Source organism: Anolis sagrei, chromosome X (genome assembly GCF_037176765.1).
Source record: "Anolis sagrei isolate rAnoSag1 chromosome X, rAnoSag1.mat, whole genome shotgun sequence".
Lineage (NCBI taxonomy): Eukaryota > Metazoa > Chordata > Lepidosauria > Squamata > Dactyloidae > Anolis > Anolis sagrei.
In genome coordinates this window covers 58,269,393-58,290,800 of record NC_090034.1, presented here as the reverse complement: position 1 = coordinate 58,290,800, position 21,408 = coordinate 58,269,393, and the positions used below count along the sequence as shown (strand labels likewise).

The window sequence follows — 21,408 nt, the reverse complement described above, 5'->3', positions numbered from 1 at the left end:
TGGTCCATAACAAAAGTTCATCTTAATACTTTTGTTATATATCCTTTATTGGCAGTGACAGAGGTCAAACGTTTTCTGTAAGTCCTCATAAGCTTGGCACACACTGTTGCTGGTATGTTGACCCATTCCTCCATGCAGATCTCCTCAAGGGCAGTGATGTTTTGGGGCTGTCGCTGGCAACACAGACTTTCAACTCCCTCCAAAGATCTGGAGAATGGCTAGGCCACTCCAGGACCTTGAAATGCTTCTTACGAAGCCACTCCTTTGTTCCCCTGGCAGCGTGCTTAAGATCACTGTCATGTTGAAAGACCCAGCCACGTTTCATCTTCAGTGCCCTTGCTGATGGAAGGTTTGCACTCAAAATCTCACGATACATGGCCCCATTTGTTCTTTCATGCATATGGATCAGTCGCCCTGGTCCCTTTGCAGAGAAACAGCCCCAAAGCATTATGTTGCCACCCCCATGCTTCACAGTAGGTATGGTGTTCTTTGGATGCAACTCAGCATTCTTTCTCCTCCAAACAAGACGAGTTGTGTTTCTGCCAAACAGTTCTACTTTGGTTTCATCTGACCATATGACATTCTCCCAATATTTATTTATTGATTGATTTACGGCATTTATATGCTGCCCTTCTCACCCCGAAGGGGACTCAGAGCAGCTTACAATATATATTTTCATACAATATATTATATTATTAGCATAGTACAATATCAGTATTATATATTACTATATTGCACTATACTATTATATTGTAATATTACTAGTAATATTGCATGTAATGTAAATATATAATTATAATTATAATATTGTATTATTATTACTACTATTATATTGTATTACGTTGTAATATTATAATAATATAATATAATATAATGCCTCAGCTTAACTTTCCTGTTCAGGAACACAAACGAGAGCTTTTTATGAGCAGTCTTTTTTCCCTTTCTTTTTCAATCAGACAGTTCCAAAAACCTAGCAAACTTCAGTCAGCCCTGGACATGTACTTGCTTAAGCGGGGGACACATCTGGCACTGCAGGATCTGAGTCCCTGGCGGCGTAGTGTGTTACTGATGGTATCTGACTAAATACCCCCCCCCCCACTGTATATCTATATCTATATCATCACCATCCTATAGTTGGGGGAGACCCCAAGGGCCATCCAGTCCAACCCCCTTCTGCCAGGCAGGAAGGAAAGATATCCTCCCAGCCTCAGCTTAACTTTCCTGTTCAGGAACACAAACGAGAGCTTTCTGTGAGCAGTCTTTTTTTCCTTTCTTTTTCAATCAGACAGTTCCAAAAACCTAGGCAAGAGCAAAACCAGAAAGCCCCCCCCCCCCCCCAATTAGTGGCCACCTCACCATCTCTTGTGGGTCGGGGCTTTTCGCTGCGGTGTGAGTTGGGGACTCGGACGCATTTGCTGAAGGATCCGGACAGATGCCGACACCATTGGTTCCGCTGCTAGGGACTGCAATGAGAAACAACCAGCAATGGGAGAAAAATATGAGCAAAACTCCTTTGCGGTCCCTTCTTTGATAGAGCCTAACTCTTGTTTACCTTCGACTCCGAGACCAAATTGAAAAGCACAAACACCCAGGAATGCTTTGGTTTGGTTAACGGGGAGGTATTTGGAAAGGGATTGTGGACACTAGCGGGGAAATCTAGAGCCTTGAATGGTCTCCATGACTTTCAAGATGGCTGGATGAAAGAGAGGGACTTGCCTGTTTGCGAGAAAGGCTTGGGCTGGGGGGCTTGCAAGACGGCCGGGCGCAAGACGCTCCGCTGCTGCTCCTTGGGCTTCTGGCTTGGGACCCCTGTAGAAAGACAGCAGCTGAAACCCCGCTTGAATGCCCCCTGGGTGGAGGATGTCGGGTGGAGAGACCTTCGAGCTATAGTTTAGAATGGCCACCTCTGCCTCCCAACATAACATGTGTCCTCTTGTGTCCAGTGGGGTGATTTTCCTTCCCTGTGCCTTAAACTGGTCCTATGTCATTCCTGTAGCACTCCAGGCCTGGAAAAACCTATGACCACTGCACCACACAAGTGTCCAGGAATATAACTAAGTATTGTCTGTCTTGTCATTGTATAATCGGCACTGAATGTTTGCTGTATATGTGTTCTGTGAGCCGCTCTGATTTCCCTTCAGGGCGAGAAGAGCACAATATAAATACTGTAAAAAAATAAATAATAAATAATGGTGGGATTGCTCTGATGGGTAGGTTTTGTTCAACCTGCCTGGGTGACGTTTTCAAACACTTGGCGAAGGAAGAGGTTGAACCATACAAAGGCGCACCCCTTTGCTGCCAAATAGGATCTCCATCATCCATCCACCTTGCGCCTGTAATCCAGATGGCTCTCCCAGGGCCCAGCTTACCTGCACTGGGGGCCTGGCCGTGGATGAGGGTGGGTGGCTTCAGCCGGAACCCCGTGCTTTTCTCCTCTAGGATTGAACAACAACAACAACAACAAAACTTTATTGATATACTGCTCTATCTCCCCGACGGGACTCAGAGAGGTTTCCAAGTAACATAATCAATACATACAAAGAAAACAGCATAACTATAAAATTAACAAGACAATATAAGCATTAAAAACCACAATAACCCATATATATTAAAATAATCCTGCCTGTTCAAGGCCATTTAAAAGGCCAGGCCAAGGCTAGTGCAATTTTAGAGGGCCCGGGAAATTAGATAAGAGTCTATGGCTGTACATTTCCAGGGCCTAATAGAAGAAAGTAACCTGGGTAATTGGTAGAAAAATATATGGCCAATTTGAACAGTATCTGGGGCTAAGCTAGAACTAGTTGTTCTCAAAGGTTTGTTTAAACCACCAGGTCTTCAGGCTCTTACGAAAGGAGGGGAGGGATGGGGCCTGTCTTATTTCTCTACGAAGGGCGTTCCAGAGGCGGGGGGCCACCACCGAGAAGGCCCTCTCTCTCGTCCCCACCAACCATGCTTGTGACGGTGTTGGGAGCGAAAGGAGGACCTCACCAGAAAATCCGAAAATGAAATGTAGGGTTGGTGTTGGCAGGAAAAGCAAACCAGATGAACAGGGGAAGTGAACCCAACAGTCCATCAAACAATAGGGTCCCCTGCTCTGTCGAACACTCTCTCAGGGGTCTTTCCTGGCCCTGTTAGTAAGCTGGGCTTACCTCCAGAGAAGAGGTAAAACTACAGAACTCAAGAGTGGTGGCTGCCAACAAGAACAGACTTACAAGGGAATGGGACACATTCAGGACGAAGGGCTAAACTGGCTACTCCTCAACATTGGCGTATAGTCTTAGGCCTGGTGTGTGATGGTTTATGTAACTTTTCAGTGCACGGGGACTGACACAAGGGGGAAATATAGCTTCCCTTCCTGGCATGACAGCCACCATGGAGTGCATGGCAGAGACCAACCTGAGCCGCTTACCTGGCTCCGAGTCGGAGTTTCCTGCAGAAGGTTCACAGAAGCTTGATGGCATGAAGACATTGTTCTTTGTCACTGGGTTCAGAAAGGGAAAGAGGGAGGAAGTCAGAGCACAAAAGCTGCTTCTTGCTCTCCAAATGGGTAATACAATGATGCCTTAGCTTAAGAGTTTAACTTGTTCCGTGAACAAGCTCTTAACTCAAATCACTCTGATATCAAAGCAAATTTTCCCATTGAAAGGCTATTGATCCGTGTCTCCCCCCCCCCCCTCGAAAACCATACCATAATAATTTGCTTTTAAAAGAAATCATCACCCTTCCAAAACAGATAGACAGAAACGGATGGGAAGTATCTGTGCCTCTTTCCCCACCAATCAATGCCTCCCCCCCCCCCCCACATCGCAGAGCTAGTTCATAACTCGGGAGTGAAAAATGAGTTGAGCGAGGGCTCATATCTTGAAAAACTCGAAAGTCGAGGTATCACTGTAATAATATCTCCCCAAGGAGTCAATTCAAGGCACAATATCCTCAGCGACAAATAATGCTGTGGCTATCTTAATTTTAAACTGAGCATGGTGATTTTGGAAAATGTGAATCTCCATAATTATTTGGGAAGTGGGATTCACAACATTTTAGGAAAAAAAACACGGGTCTTAACTCAAAACAGGTCTTAACTCAAAACAATCTTAAGATTGGGGTGCTCTTAAGTCAAGGTTCCACTGTATAGGGCAAACAGCCAGAGAGCAAGAGAGAGGGAGGCACGTAGCTCACCCCGACATGCCGCATCTTGGCTCTCTCCTCCCCAGATCCTAAAGAGTCACAAGGAAGGGGCACAACGAGGGGAACGAAGCAAAAGGAAGTTGCACTTTCATAAAAAGGAGCCCTGTTTTACCTGACTGCGAAGGAGGGAACTGGGTGAGTGAGGATGTCCTTTCCCGCTTTACTGGGGGGCAGTAACTCCCATCCTCTCGATCAGACTCTGGAAAGGAGAGAAAGAGAGTAAAATATGAGCCGATTATTGTCAACTGCTTTTCACGGAGAACTGGAATGACTGGGGTCTTGTTGTGTGGTTTCTGGGCTGTACGGTCATGTTCTAGCAGTAATTTCCCATCCTGGTATTTGGCTTGCATCTGTGGCTAGCATCTGCAGAGGATCTGATGGTGGTAAAGCAAGTGGAGTATGTATACCCGTGGAATGTCCAGGGTGGGAAGAAACCAAGTCTAAAGGGTACAATAAACAAGGTTGATATGCTAGTGTTTGAGTGAGATCCCTCCACTGGCATGTAAGTGACTAAGAAGATAGCATAGTCCATTAGTGAAGGCAAGAAGTAGCCTGGCCTTTGTTCCCTTTGACATGATTATCGCCTGGAGACATCCTTTGCGTGGGGTGCATCCAATCAGAAAAAACAATAGCAGAACACATGACAAACCAAGCTGGGCACAGAATATTATGTGAGAACAGGGAAATTCTAGACCATGCTGACTACCATCATGTCAGACTACATAGAAAAGCGACTGAAATCCCCAAGCATGTGGACAATTTCAATAGAAAGGAGGAAACCACAAAAATGAACAAAATTGGGCTAGCAGTATTTATAAAAACTCCAGAATCGAGACAGTAAATAAAGACCACCTGAACACAGGGGAATTCCAGATAGCAAACAATTGAAAGCCAGTGAACTCTACCCAGGCTAAGGATGTCTCCAAGCAGCAAACAACTCAAAGGGAACAAAGCCCTGGCTACTTCTAACATAATAAAATTGTTGTTGTTGTTTTACTGACACAAAAACCACAGTATGACTCAGCAAACATATATGCTGGATTTCGTATCACAAAATCACCAAGTTGAACACTTCCCAAGCATTTAGGACTGTGTGATGTATTTTGGATGATGCACACAGATCCAAGTAAGGTGGCCTTTTGCAGTTGACAGATCGTGATTTTGTCAATGTTTATTGTTTCAAATGCCAGCTGAGACCTTTTGGCATGGCACCCAGTGTGCTGATGATCACTGGGACCACCTATCCAGACTGACAAAGTTTTGAAACACAATACACCAGACATCACAATTGTTTATGCCAGAGCCTTTGCAGTTCGATTTTGAGGTCTTGATAACGGCTGGGTTTTTCCTGTTGCTTTTCTTCAATTCGGCTGTCACCTGGTATGGTGAAATCAACTATCAAAACTTTTTTCTTTTCCACAATTGTGATGTCTGGTGTCTTGTGTTCCAAAACTTTGTCAGTTTGGATTCGAAAGTTCCACAGTATTTTTGTGTGTTCATTTTCCACGACCTTTGCAGGTTGATGATCGCACCAGTTCTTCACTGCTGACAGGTGGCACTTGTGGCATAAGTTTCAATGAATCATTTGGGCCACATAATTGTGTCTCTGTTTGTAGTCCGTCTGTGCGATTTTCTTGCAGCAGCTGAGGATATGATCAATTATTTCATCAGCTTCCTTGCACAGTCTGCATTTTGGGCCATCAGATGATTTTTCAATTCTCGCCTTAATTGCATTTGTTCTGATTGCTTGCTCCTGAGCTGCAAGAATCAGTTGTTGTTGTTGTTGTTGTTATTATTATTATTAGAAACACAACAAGGTGAGTCCACAGCAGACACTCTGCTGGCTGTTGAATTGGATCACACGTCGGACACTTCCCAAGTGTCTAGGACTGTGTGATGTATCGGCGAATAATGCGTGCAGATCCCAGTAAGGTGGCCTTCTGCAGCTGGCAGATAGTAATTTTGTCAGCGCCGATTGTGTTTAAGCAGCAAACAATCAAGAGCTACTGGACACCACCCAGACAAATTAAAATTGTAGAAATACATTTTAATATGTGTATTTACAAAAATTTTACAATGTTTATGTGATTAATTATGCTGAACCCATCTCAAGCCATGAGAGGTGGGTGATGACGATGATGATGATGATGTCTCTAGGCAGCAAGCAACCAAGGGCTAGTGAACGCCACCCGAACAAAGGGATGTCTCCAGGCAATAAACAATGCAAAGGGAACAAAGGCTAGGCAACTTCTAGGCAGATGCCCTCCTCACTATAGACCAGTGCTTCTCAACCTGGGGTCCCCAGATGTTTTTGGCCTTCAACTCCCAGAAATCCTAGCAGCTGCTAAACTGGCTGGGATTTCTGGGAATTGTAGGCCAAAAACATCTGGGGACCCCAGGTTGAGAACCACTGCTATAGACTATGCTATCTTCTTAGTTACTCACATGCTAATGCTAACTGCACTTTGACAGGAAGAGCAGCAAGCAGATCATGCCCTCCTCTTAAGCCATTTAAAATCTTCTTAAGTTGGACAACTAGGGACTGGGATAACTGTGGGAAAGCAATCTTAATGCATGCAGAAATACACCAGAAAGGCACTAAAGCAATCCGTCATTGTCGCCCCCTTAAAAACCAACTTTGATTCTCTTGGACCAGGGCTGGGCTTTAGCAAGTAGGTTAACCAGTTGCAGTGAAATCTTGCCAATCAAAAGGCTGACAGTTCAAAGCCTGGATCAGGGTGAGCTCCTGGACTTCGGCCCAGCTTCTGCCTACCTCACAGATCGAAAACAGCAATTGTGAGTAGATAAATATAGGTACTGCTTTAAGTGGAGAGGTATTTAAGGCACCCATAAGGTAATGCCAGAAAAATGCTGGCGATTTGATCAAGGTGGAATAGAGCACTTCAGCATGGAAAGTCAAATGACAGCAGCCCCTGTGGCCGGAACCGAGCACAACCTCCAAGATGCAGAAGATGGGAAAGCCTATATATACCTCTATCTATGTATAGTTCTCTGTCTTGTCATTGTATAACAGCATTGAATGTTTGCCATATATGTGTTCGGTGATCCGCTCTGAGTCCCCTTCGGCGTGAGACGGGCGGAATATAAATACTGTAAATAAATAAATACTGTATTGGACCATGCATGCCAACATGCTCACCTTCCCCATCTTCTGGACTGGACCCATCTGCCGACCTCTGGAAGACAAAAGACAAAAAGAATAATATATGGGAAGATGAGGTTGCAGAGCCCAAGTTGCAGGATCTCTGAAGGTTTCATGAAAAGTCTCAGGATGATTCCTACCAAATGAAGCAGAGAATCAAAGGAACCAGACCTTTCCAAAGTTTGTGTATTGGTGACACGCTTTTAAGGCAGGCATCCTATGCTGGAAATATAAGCAAACGAAGCAAATCTTATATTATATGTATAGGACTTGCCCGAAGGCTAAAGCCTGCACAGAATTATGGAAAAAATAGACCCTTTTTTGATCCCACACCAAGCTGATTTCAAGAATGGGAAAAGCTACACATCTCAAGTGCTGGACCTGACTCTGCTACGAAACAGGAGCTTTTTTGTTGAGTTCCAGGGTCAAAGAAGCAGATGGCAAAAACAGAAGAACGGCCTGCCTCAGGGGAGCATGCTTGCTCCATCAATGTTCAACATTTACACAAATGATCAGTCACTGTCATAAGGGACAGAGTTTCAACTATGCTGATGATCGTGCCATCACTGCTCAAGCAGGGAGCTTTGAAATGGTTGAACAGAAATTCTCCGAAGCTTTAGGTGCTCTTACTGCCCATTACAGAGAAAACCAGCTGATTCCTAATACATATAAAACACAGACATGTTCTTTTCACCTTAAGAACAAACAAGGATGTCGAGCAGGGAAGGAATCCCACTGGAGCATAGCAGCACACCAAAATAACTGGGAGTCACTCTGGACCATGTTCTGACTTATAAGAAGCACTGCTTGACTATCAAGCAAAAGGTGGGTGCTAGAAATCATACGAAAGCTGACTGGCACAACCTGGGGATCACAACCAGGCACAATGAAGACATCTGTCCTTGTGCTTTGCTACTCTGCTGCTGAGTACGCATGCCCATCGCTCCACATTAAAACAGTGGATATGGCTCTTAATGAGACATGCCACATTATCACAGGATGTCTCCGCCCTACACCGCAGTAGAAATTATACCATTTAGCCGGTATTGCACTATCTGATATCCACTGGGAAGTAGCAGCCAATAATGAAAAGACCGAGGCAGTGACTTCTCCGGCCCATCCTCTGTTCGGATATCAGCCAGACTGCCAACACCTTAAATCAAGAAATAGCTCCCTAAGATCTACAGCGATACTCACAGGAACATCTCAGCAAGTGAGAGTCCAAAAGAGGCAGGCGAAAACCCGGGAACTCAGTCCATGGCTGATACTGAATTAGAGACTCCTTCCTGGGCACACAGAAGGCTCGGTGACTTGGAAGGCGTTGAACAGGCTGTGCTCTGGTACCACGAGATGCAGAGCCAACCTTAAGAAATGGGGCTATAAAGTGGAGTATACAACATGCGAGTGTGTAGAAGAGCAAACCACAGACCACTTACTACAATGCAGCCTGAGCCCTGCCACATGGACAATGGAGGACCTTCTCACAGCCAAACCAGAGGCACTTCAAGTGGCCAGCTTCTGGTCAAAGGACATTTAGTATCATGCCAAGTTTTTAACTGTGTTTTTAAATACATTATAGCTGTACTCTCAACTGTCTTCTAACAAGATAAATAAATAAAAACACCTTACAAGATATGCAATAATTATGAGCGCTTTGCAAAGTGGCTGATGCATCCAAACCCGCACAAGAAACCAAGCAAGGCCAAAACTCATCCAGAATCTGGAAAAAGTACAATACTCCAAATGCTACGCCGCGAGTGTGTCTCCTTCGAAGAAGGCTCGCTTTGAAAACTGACAAACAAATTAAAAAACTTTTTCATAGAGTCCGGTGCAGTCTCCTTCCCTGGAGATTTTGAAACAGAGGCTGAATGGCCATCTGTTGAGAGGGCACAGGTCAGGCGTTCTTGCATGGCCTAAGGGGGTTGGACTGGATGGCCTTTGGGGGAACTCTTCCAACTCTACAAGATGAAAACAAGGAAAGTATGCAGAGGACACCTTTGTGTTTCTCTGGAAATCAGAGTCCAGACAAAACTGGGTCTAGTGTCTGTTAGCATTCTTACCCAGTCAGAGAACTTGAGAAAAGCCTCTTCCAAAGCTCTGCTGTGCTCGGATAAAAATCCAAACAAAGACGTGCTGGTATTTTGGCCCTGGTGCATCCAGGTTCATTTTGACCAAAACAATCAAAGGTTTGGAACCTAAGCCCTATAAGGAGCAGCTCAAGGAGCTGGGGATGTTGAGCTTGGAGCAAAGAAGGCTGGGAGAAGGAAGGGGACATGAAAGTCGAAATAGTTGAAAGGGGATCCCATTGAGGAAGAAGGAAAGGGGCAAAGCTTGTTCTCTGCTGTTCCGGAAACACAATGGAGCAACAGATTCAAATTGCAGGGAAAAAAGATTCCACCTGAGTATTAAGAGATGTTCAACAGTGGAATAAGCTGCCTGGGAAGTGATGGTGCCTCCTTCTCTGGAGGTTTCAAAGCAGAGGCCGGATGGCCATCTATCAGGAGAGCTTTGACTGTATTTTCCTGCCAGGTAGAAGGGGGTTGAAGCTATCTATCTATCTATCTATCTATCTATCTATCTATCGACCTACCTACCTACCTACCTACCTACCTACCATTCTATCTACCAACCTACTTACCTGTTTATCTATCTATTAATCTATCGATCAATCTATCTACTATTCTTCCTACCTACCTACATATTAATCTATCTCTCTATCCATCCATCCATCTGTTATTCTATTATTCTACCTACCTTCCTACCTAACTACCTACCTACCATTCTATCTTTTATTCTATCTATTATTCTACCTACCTACCTACCTACCTACCTACCTACCTACCTATTATTCTACCAACCTACCTATCTATTAATCTATCGGTCTACCTACCTACCTATTATTCTACCTATCTACCTATTATTCTATCTACAATCTACCTATTAATCTATCTATCAATCCATCTATACATCTGTCTATCTAGTATTCTATATACCTATTAGTATGTCCATCTTTTATTCTATTATTCTACCTATCTTCCTATTAATCTATCTATTATTCGATTTATCTGTCTGTCTACCTATTATTCTACCTACCTATTATTCTATCTATCTGTCAATCCACCTATTAATCTATCTATCTATTTAGTATTCTACCTACCTATTAATCAATCTGTCTATTATTCTACCTACCTACCTAACTATTCTTCCATATGCCTATATATCTATCTACCAATCTATCTGTGTTTCTACTTCTCTTAAAGTTTTGAAGCAGACGCTTCATGGCCATCAGTCAGGAGAGCTTTGATTGTATTTTCCTGCCTGGCAGAAAAATGTTAGACTGGAGGGCCCCTGGGCTACCTACCCACCTATTATTCTACCTACGTATTATTCTATCTATCTATCTATCTATCTATCTATCTATCTTTCTTTCTATCTATCTATCTATCTATCTATCTATCTACCTACCTACCTACCTACCTACCTATTATTCTATCTACCAACCTACCTATTAACCTACCTACCTCTATATCGATCGATTGATCGATCTATCTATCTAGTATTCTACCTATCTACCTATTAATCTATCTTTTATTCTATTATTCTACCTACCTACCTACCTATTAATCTATCTAATACTCTGCCATTCTACCTACCTATTAATCTATTATTCTATCTACCTACCTATAATTCTACCTTTTATTCTATCTATGTATTATTCTATCGACCTACCTATTATTCTATCTACCAACCTATCTATCTAGTATTCTATCAATCTATCTAGTACTCTACCTACCTACCTACCTACCTACCTACCTATTAATCTATCTATTATTCTGTCTATTATTCTACCTACCTATCTATTATTTTACCTACCTACATACCTATCTACCGACCTACCTATTAATCTATTAATCTATCAATCTATCTATCTAGTATTCTACCTACCTATTAATCTGTTTATCTTTTATTCTATTATTCTACCTACCTACCTATTATTCTATCTATCTGTCTGTCTGTCTCTCTACCTATCCATCTATTATTTTACCTACCTATTATTCTACCTTCCTACCTATTATTCTATCTGCCAACCTATCTATTAATCTAGCTATCTAGTATTCTACATACCTAGCTATTAATCTATCTATTATTCTGTCTATTATTCTACCTACCCACCTAATTATTATTCTATCTATCTATCTATCTATCTATCTATCTACTTCTCTGGAGGTCTGGAAGCAAAGGCTGCATGTCCATCTGTCGGGAGAGCTTTGATATTTTCCTGCAGAAGGGGGTCACTTCCAACTCCGAATAGCTATACTTTTCTATTATTCTTTTTTTTTGGGGGGGGGGGTGGAAGAGAAAAGGAGGCAAGGAGCTGGAGAGCTTTGATAGAAACCCTTGGCAGGTTTCGACTTACCTCGACAGATTCGACTTGGCCCGGAACGACGGGGGACATGCCTGCCTCTGGCTCCCCTCTTTGCTCGGCAGGAGACTGGGAGCAAAGGAGAAGAAGAGCCCTTCAGTGCCCAACAAGAAAAGAGAAGGGGCCTTGCTTTATGGACCGGTGGCGGGATCAATCAGGCATTGGAAAACTTCATCCCTCCAGGTGTTTTGGACTTCAACTCCCACTATTCCTAACAGCCGGCAGGCTGTTAGGAATTGTGAGAGGTGAAGTCCAAAATACCTGGAGGGACGAAGTTTGCTCAAGTCTGGGGTATACGCTCCTCAAAGACCCTCTGCTTAAAGGCAGGAGGAACCTGTGGGTCAAACAAGGGGAATCGTTTTATCTCCTATGCAGGGCAGAGAAGCATAAAGAGCTCAAGAAAAGAAAGGAGTGAACATAAACAAGAGTACGGATTACAGAGAGATTCTATAGCGCCTGACCAAGGGTTACCCTTTCATATCTATCTACCTACCTACCTATTTCTCCTATCTATCTATCTATCTATCTATCTATCTATCTATTTATCTATCTATCCTATCTACCAGTACGTCCGTCTGTCTGTCTGTCTGTCTGTCTGTCTATCTATCAGTCTATCTATCTATCAGTCTATTTGTCTATCTATCCACCAGTACATCCATCCATCCTTCTTTCTTTCCATCTATCTTTCCATCTAGATATCCATCCATCTACCCATCTATCTTTCTACCAGTACGTGTCTATCTATTTATCTTTCTATCAATCTATTTACTTATCTATCTGCCTATCTATCTATCTATCTATCTTTCCATCCATCCATCCATCCATCCATCTTTCTACCAGTATGTTCATCTATCTATCTGTCTGTCTGTACATCTGTATGTATGTCTGTCTGTCTATCCATCCAACCAGCCATTCTATCTACCACTACATTTGTCTGTCACCCTGTCATATCTTTCTTTCTTCTGATCTATCTATTCTATCTATCTATCTATCTATCTATCTTTGATTCTATCTATCTATCTATCTATCTTGTATCAATCTATCTCCTCACCATACATTTGACTATCTGTCTGTCTATCTACCTACCTGTACAACGGTCAGAGTGGCATGAAAGTCACTGCACACTAATCCAACCAGAGAAGTCAGCTATAGCAGAGCATGTGATGAACCAACCTGAACACATTATAATATTTGAGAACACAGAAATGCTGGACCACTCCGACAACCATCATGTCAGACTATACAGAGAAGCCACTCAAATCCACAAGCAGCACGTGGACCATTTCAACAGAAAGGAGGAAACCATGAAAATGAAGAAGTTCTAGTTACCAGTATTTTACCCCCCCCCCCCCCAAGAATCAAGACAGTAAAAAAGAAACAGAGGAACTCCAGGCATCAAACACTCAAGTGCCAGTTGGCACCTTCCAAACAGAGGATGCCCCCAGGCAACAACAGTCAGGCTTTGCAGCTGCAAGGCTACTCAAGCTGGCTAATTGCAACATTTACACTTGCTTCAAACAGACAAGGGATCTTTCTCCCACCCTGGACATTATTCCACTGAGAGAGAGAGAGAGAGAGAGAGAGAGAGAGACGGGGGGGGGGGGGAAATATTCACTTTACTTGTCTCATTTCCAACAGATCTCTGAACCTCTGAAAACCTCAATGAAGAGAGGAAAGCAGGGGAATAAATGCAATAATAATAAATATGAATAGCATCATAAACAGTGAACAATCTTGAGCTTAACACCTTGTTCAGAAAAATCTGGGAAACCATGTCCAAAAGGAGGAGGACTAAAGAAGTGAAAGCCAACAGTTTAGATGCCCAAGAAGCATCTCATATGCAACAAATCCTGATTTCACCACAAAATTCAGCCACAAAGATGGAGACGAGAAACTACAAGCACATGCCATCATATTGCTAACCTACACCAGGATGCACTCAAAGGAAAAACAAGTCCGTCTCAGACTTACACCACACACACACACACACACACACAAATAGAATGAAAAAAGACATGACTTCCTTCAAAGTTTGATGAGACATGTTCAGATTAATTCCGTTTCTAAGGGGGTTCAATTCCACAGTTTTACCCAACTCAACAAAGTGTACTTTGAGTCTCCTTTAATTATTAAAGTGGGGTATAAATAAACATAATAAACAAAATAATAATAATAATAATAATAATAATAATAATAATGCCTAGACAAATGTGCCACAGTGGCATTAAAGAATGGGAAAATTACACACAGTGAGGACATAGAGATGCCAAATGGACAAACCATAAAATGCAATCAGCCTGAAGCCTATAAATATCTGGGCATACTCCAGTTGGACAATATCAAGCATGGGCATGTGAAAAATGTGGTCAGCAAAGAATATATCCAAAGAGTCAGAAAGATTTTGAAGAGCAAATGAAATGGCGGAAATACGATCAAGGCTCTCAACACCTGGGCCATCCCCGTCATTAGATACACTGCTGGGATTGTGAACTGGACACAAACAGAGCTGGATGATCTGGACAGAAAAACAAGAAAACTGATGACAATCATTACACCTGCGTAGTGATGTCGACAGACTTTACCTGCCCAGAAAATCAGGAGGCAGAGAGAGGGCTTCTGCAAGTGAAACAAACAGTAGAAGAGAAACATGCACTGGCAGATTATGTAAAAGGCAGTCAAGAACCAACATTGAGGGAAGTCAATAGTAGTAAAATGCTTAAAGTGCAAAACACAAAGAGTGAATACCATAAAAACACAATCCAGAGCAGAAGACAAAACTGGCAAAAGAAGGCTCTCCATGGACAGTTCCTGGGAAAAATTGAGAGCCAAATTGACAAAGAAAAAACATGGCTGTGGCTCACAAGTGGAACTTTGAAAAAGGAGATGGGGGGCATGCTTCTGGCAGCCCAAGAACAAGGCATTCGAAACAATGCCATCAAAGCCAGAATTGAAAAGTCGACAACAGATCCCAAATGTAGACTCTGCAAGGAAGCAGATGAAACAATAGATCACATCCTCACCTGCTGCAAGGAGTTCGCACAGACAGACTACAAACAGAGGCACAACACCGTTGCTCAGATGATTCATTGGAACTTGTGCCACAAATACCAACAAAGAACTGGTGGGATCATAAGCTGGAAAAAGTTACAGAGAATGAACACGCCAAACTCCTCTGGGCCTTCTGGATTCAGTTTTGGAGCATAATACTCCTGACCTCACAATCGTGTTAAAAAACAAAATATGGATCGTCGATGTCAAAATCCCAGGTGACAGCAGGATTGCAGAGAAGCAACTGGAAAATATGAGGATTTAAAGATCGAACTGCAAAGGCTTTGGCACAAGCCAGTAAAGGTGATCGACACACTGGTTGCAGTGCCTAAAGACCTTGGTCTGCACTTAAACACAATCAGCGCTGACAAAATTACCAGCTGCCAGCTACAGAAGGCCCCACCCTACTCAGATCTGCACACACTATTCGCCAATACATCACACAGTCCTACACACTTGAGAAGAATCTGACGTGCAACCAAATACAAAAGTCAGCTTACTGGGATCTGCAGGCATTATTCGCCGATACATCACACAGTCCTAGACACTTGGGAAGTGTTTGACGTGTTATCCAATACAACAGCCAGCAGAGGGTCTGCTGTGGACTCATCTTGTTGTGTTTCAAATAATAATACATTCTAATACTAGTAATAGGTACACAGTTGCTTTGAGTCTCCTTGTGGAGAGAAAAAGCAGGGTATAAATAAACATAATAATAATAATAATCATCATCATCATATAATGTTGCTCAGAGTCTCCTCCATGGAGAGAAAAAGCAGGGCATAAATAACTATCTCTACACATAACAAAAGTGAAAATATGTATGTGTGTATGTGGCTGGGGTGTCCACTTCCACGGAAAAGCTCCTGCCTCCACAAACAGCTATAATTCTCACTACTCAGGAGCCACCAATGGCTCTCCACTCCAATGGCACTGCCGGTTTTAGTGAGAGCCATGAACATGTCAAAGAGCCCTGCCAATATCCTTCCCCAGCACCATACTGCCCACCACCCAAGTGAAGGCTTTCATTCGGGGACAATTTCATCTTACATTTACCGTTCTTTCTCCACCACAGACATCTCAGTGTTTCTGACTCTCTCCATTGGTGTGGAATTGGCATGACCCTGCCCACTGCCTCTCCCTTAACCCTTTCCTATTCTTTTCTATGGCGCACAGTGAACTGAACATACTAGAGCAACTGAACATACTAGAGAGATTTGGAGGATAATTCACCATGATTTATAGGAGTTGTAGGTACTGGGACGTATAGTTCACCTGCAATCTAAAAACACTCTGAACTCCACCATGGACCTGGAACTAACTTGGCACACAGAACCCCCATGACCAACAAGAAGGGATTTATAGTTGTAGTTCACCTACATCCAGAGCACACCATGAACCCAAACAATGATGGCTCTGGACCAAACTTGTATACTTGATATGCGCAAATTGGAATACTAGTGGGTTTTGATGGGACATTTTGGAGTTGTAGGTACAGTAGAGTCTCACTTATCCAACATAAAGAGTCCGGCATAATGTTGTATAAGCGAAAATGTTTGATAATAAGGAGAGATTAAGGAAAAGCCTATTAAATGTCAAATTACGTTATGATTTTACAAATTAAACATCAAAACATCATGTTTTACAATAAATTGACAGAAAAAGCAGTTCAATACATGGCAATGTTATGTAGTAATTACTGTATTTACGAATTTAGCACCCAAACACCGCAATGTATTGGAACAACTGTGAATCCGAGCGGGAGGCAGACTGTGTTGGATAATACGTTGGATGAGGGAAGGTTGGATAATCGAGACTCTACTGTACTGGAATTTATAGTTCACCAGCAATCAATGAGCATTCTGAACGCCACCAAAGATGGAACTGGACCAAATTTGGCACACAGAACCCCCATGACTAACTCAACCTACTGGAGGAGTTTGAGGGGACACTCACCACTATGCCAGGGAGCACACTGAAGCACACCGATGATGCATCCAGAGCAAACTTGCCCAACGTAACAAACTTTAAATACCAATGGAGTTTCTCAGGGTTAACCTGGCATGATGTGAGTTGTAGTTCACCCGCAACCTTATGCATTTTGTACAATTAAAAAATTGACAGTTTCAAATAACCCAGGCAACACCAGGTAAACAAGCTAGTAATAATATAATATAATATAATATAATATAATATAATATATAATATAATATAATATAATGTTATAATAAAATCATGTGCCGCATTTCCATGTTTTTATGATACAACCAATTAGTAAATATTGGCAGTAATAACCCAGAAACAAAAATCATAGTGTTACATAGTGTGATAAATAATAATAATAATAATAATAATAATGAACAAGAATGGCAAAGCCCAAAAGTCTGCATATAGAGATGCCACGGAATACTATGTTGGATCAATTTTGTACCTTTTGTTTTTCAAATAAAATACAGATCTTTTTTATTTAACAGGGCCATTCTTGCTCTCCCCTCCTTCGCAACCTACCGCGAGCCCTGCTCCCAAAAGTACTAATTTATAAAAGAACCGATGCATTAAAACCCTTCAAGTATTTCCGCACAACAACGCAGCCATTTCCTGCTTCCCTTGCCATTCATTCGGGGCACGTTTCCTCCCAAACCAGCAGAAAGTCAGCACAAAAAGGCTTGGCATGGGAATGGTCGGCACGTTCTAGAACGCCCAAGAAACCTGGGAGACGTTCCTTCCCTTCTCTATTGTGATGCTCAAAGCAAAAGAACAAGTACTGTATTGACTTGAGTCTCATGCGCCATCGAATCTCAATGTTCAAAAACAAAAAGAATTACCATATATACGCGAGTATAAGCCAACCCAAATATAAGCTGAGGCACCTAATTTTACCACAGAAACTGGGAAAATGTATTAACTCAAGTATAAGCTCAGGGTGGGAAATGCAGCAGCTACTGGTAAATTTCAAAATAAAATAAATGCCAATAAAATTACATTAATTGAGGCATCAGTAGGTTAAATGTTTTGAATATTTACATAAAACCATAATTTAAGATAAGACTGTCCAACTCTGATTCAACCATCATTCTTCAACGTAAATGTGCTTAAGTATCCTTCCAACAATAATAAAGAGAGTAAAATACTGGAAATTTAATACTAATCGTAATAACAGAGTAAAATAATAAATGTAGTAACAATAATAAAGTAAAATAATAAATATAGAAATAACAATAAAGCGTAAAATAGTAATGTAATAATAATAATTTAAAAAAGAGTAAAATAATTTAAATGTATTTTTTTCGTGTCAGGAGCAACTTGAGAAACTGTAAGTCACTTCTGGTGTGATGTAAATGTAATAATAATAATAATAATAATAATAATAATAAATGTAGACTCTGCAAGCAAGCAAATGAAACAATAAATCACATCCTAAGCTGCTGCACAAAGATCGCACAGACAAACTACAAGCAGAGGCATAACACCGTTGCTCAGATGATTAATTGGAGCTTGTGCCACAAATACCATCTGCCTGCGACAACTAACTGGTGGGATCACAAACCGGAAAGAATTACAGAGAATAAACACACCAAACTCTTCTGGGACTTCTGGATTCAGACAGACAGAGTTTTAGAGCATAATACTCCTGACCTCACAATCGTGTTAAAAAACAAAGTTTGGATCGTCCATGTTGCAATCCCAGGTGACAGTAGAGAAACAACTAGAAAAGCTGATATGATATGAGGATTTAAAAATCGAACTGCAAAGACTCTGGCACAAACCAGTAAAGGTGGTCCCAGTGGTGATTAGCACACTGAGTGCAGTGCCTAAAGACCTTGGCCTGCACTTAAACACAATCGGTGCTGACAAAATTACCATCTGCCAGCTGCAAAAGGCCACCTTACTGAGATCTGCATGCATTATTCACCGATACATCACACAGTCCTAGACGTTTGGGAAGTGTCCGACATGTGATCCAATACAACAGCCAGCAGAGTGTCTGCTGTGGACTCATCTTGTTGTGTTTCTAACAACAACAACAACAACAACAATAAATAAATAAAATAATAAAAGTAATAAAATTAATACTAGTAACAGAGTGAAATAATAACTAACCATGACTCGAGTAAAAGGTGAGGGGAGCCTTTTCAGCCTACACAAGTGGCTGAAAAACTAGGCTTATACTCGAGTATATACAGTATTTGCTGGTGAATGTCATGCTCACCAACAGCAAAAGGCTCCCTCTTTGTCATTTGGCCAATACAATTGCTCTTTGCTAAGGATTCCTTACTTAAAAACAATTGTGTTGCAACACCAAAGCTTCCAGAAATGGAAAAGGAAACCTTGGGGTGTAATTTAATATGCATTTTTTTAATAAAATACATTTAAAAATACACAAAACAGAGATTAAACAAAGGACACAACATAACCTGGACCCAAACCATGTAGGGCTTTAAAAGGTCAAACCAACATTTTTTACTTTGCCCGGAAACTAATTGGCAGCCAGTGTGGGGACTTTAGGATAGGGGTGATATGCTCACTCCTAGATGTTCCCATAACCAGCCTGGCTGCTGTATTTTGAACAAACTGGAGTTTCTGAAATTGGAACAAAGGGAGCCCAATGTAAAGCACATTAATAATAATAATTTATTTCTAGACCGTCCTCTCTAACCATGGATATTGCAGATATCCAACCTTGAGGTTATTAGCGCATGCACTAGCATCTTAAGCTCCTCCAAATCTAGGAAGGGTCACAGCTGACTCATCAGCTGAAGCTAGTAGAAAGCACTCCTGACCATTGTCGCATCTACCTGGGCTGACATTTGGAGAGACAGATCCAGAAACACTCCCAAGTCTTTCATGGGGAGTGTGACCCCATGCGGGACTGCTTGACACACCTCCATCCTCACACCAGAAGCAACTTGCAGTTTCTCAAGTCGCTCCAGACACGATCAAAAAAAAAAATCCTTAAATTAGAACCCTTGTTTTGTCTGGATTCAGTTTCAATGTGTTTGTCCTCATTCAGCCCATGACTTCCTCCAAGCATTCATTCAGAGGAGAAACACTATCTTTACTTGAAGCTGTTTTGGAAGGCATGGAGAATCAGCATACCGATAATGTCGCAACCCATGCCTATCGACGATCTCTCCCAGCAGCTTCATGTAAATATTAAATAGATAGAATGGCACCCCATGGGATTATTGATTTATTTATTTACAGTATTTATATACCGCTATTCTCACCCCTAGGGGGACTCAAAGAACATTATAGAACTCCAATATGCTGATGACAACGTAGTTTGTGTGCATTCAGAAGAAGACCTAATGATGCCCCCAGTGGCGCAGTGGGTTAAACCCCTGTGCCGGCAGGACTGAAGACCGACAGGTCACAGGTTCGAATCCGGGGAAGGCGGATGAGCTCCCTCTATCGACTCCAGCTCCTCATGCGGGGACATGAGAGAAGCCTTCCACAAGGATGATAAAAACATCAAATCATCTGGGCGTCCCCTGGGCAACATCCTTGCAGACGGCCAATTCTCTCACACCAGAAGCGACTTGCAGTTTCTCAAGTCGCTCCTGACACAACCAAAAAAAAGAAGACCACCTACAAGCCACTCTAAACGCTTTTGCAGAAGTATTTGAGAAGCTCGGCTTCCAGCAGACACCAGCTAATCATTCTGCAATACAGCTTAATGGTGTAACATTAGAAAATGTTGCCATTTCTGCTCCCTTGGCAGCTACTTTTCCACAAAAGTCAACATTGACACTGAAATACAACACCATCTGAGCTCTGCGAGTACAACATTCTTCTCACTCAAATCCTGGAACGATTCCTTCAGTGTTGCCTCTGAAAAATCTTGCAAATCTCTTGGGAAGAAAGGCAGAAAAATGTCAGCATGCTGGAAGAAGAAGCAAAGACCACCAGCACTGAAGCAATGTTCAACTCTGCTGGACTGAATGCCACGTTGTCCAAATGTCCGATCATCGTCTCCCAAAGCAGTTACTATACTCAAGAATGGAAAGTGGAATGTTAGTGGACAGGAAAAGGGATTTAAAGATGGGCTTAAAGCTAACCTGGAAAACTGTGGCATAGACACCGAGAGAGAACAAGGATGCTCTGACTTGAGGCCAGCTGTGACCAGCAGAGCTGTGGAATTCAAAGAGGCTTGAATGGAGGGCGAAAGGAAGAAACATGCCAAGAGGAAGAGGGTCAAGCCAACTATGTTTTGGACCGCCTTCCACCTGGAAACCGATGCCCTCACTGTGGAAGAACATGCAGGTCAAGAGTAGGGCTCCACAGCCACCTATGGACCCACCGCGAGGACACTAGACTTGGAAGGCCATCATACTCGGGCAATGAGGGATCGTCTAAGTAAGTAAGTAAAGTAGCCATAGAACAGCTCCTTTTTTGAGGAGCAGCTATCCTCAACACGCTCTCCTTTGCTGAGGCTGTTTTGGAAGGCATGGAGAAATAGACTTGGGTGTCATCAGCATACCCATACCACTGTACCCCACGCCTATGGATGGTTTCATGTCAATATTAAAAGCATTGAGGATAGAATGAAGGAGAACATGGTCAATAGTATCAAAAGCCACCAAGAGGT

General features: G+C 42.3%; 1 protein-coding gene across 4 annotated transcripts in view; it reads right to left on the bottom strand.

The window, feature by feature from the left end:
- Positions 1–21,408, bottom strand: part of RANBP3 (RAN binding protein 3) — a 58,271-nt gene that overhangs the window by 24,985 nt on the left and 11,878 nt on the right. For 2 of the 4 annotated variants that reach the window (XM_067473530.1, XM_067473531.1), the window contains exons 3-9: positions 11,766–11,840; positions 7,346–7,382; positions 4,298–4,384; positions 3,410–3,481; positions 2,370–2,435; positions 1,717–1,809; positions 1,357–1,463 (exon numbers count right to left, since the gene is read on the bottom strand). In XM_067473530.1, coding sequence (XP_067329631.1) covers positions 1,357–1,463; positions 1,717–1,809; positions 2,370–2,435; positions 3,410–3,481; positions 4,298–4,384; positions 7,346–7,382; positions 11,766–11,840 — 537 coding nt within the window. The remainder of the gene's footprint in view (positions 1–1,356; positions 1,464–1,716; positions 1,810–2,369; positions 2,436–3,409; positions 3,482–4,297; positions 4,385–7,345; positions 7,383–11,765; positions 11,841–21,408) is intronic. The other 2 variants (XM_067473532.1, XM_067473533.1) reach the window with 1 other exon arrangement.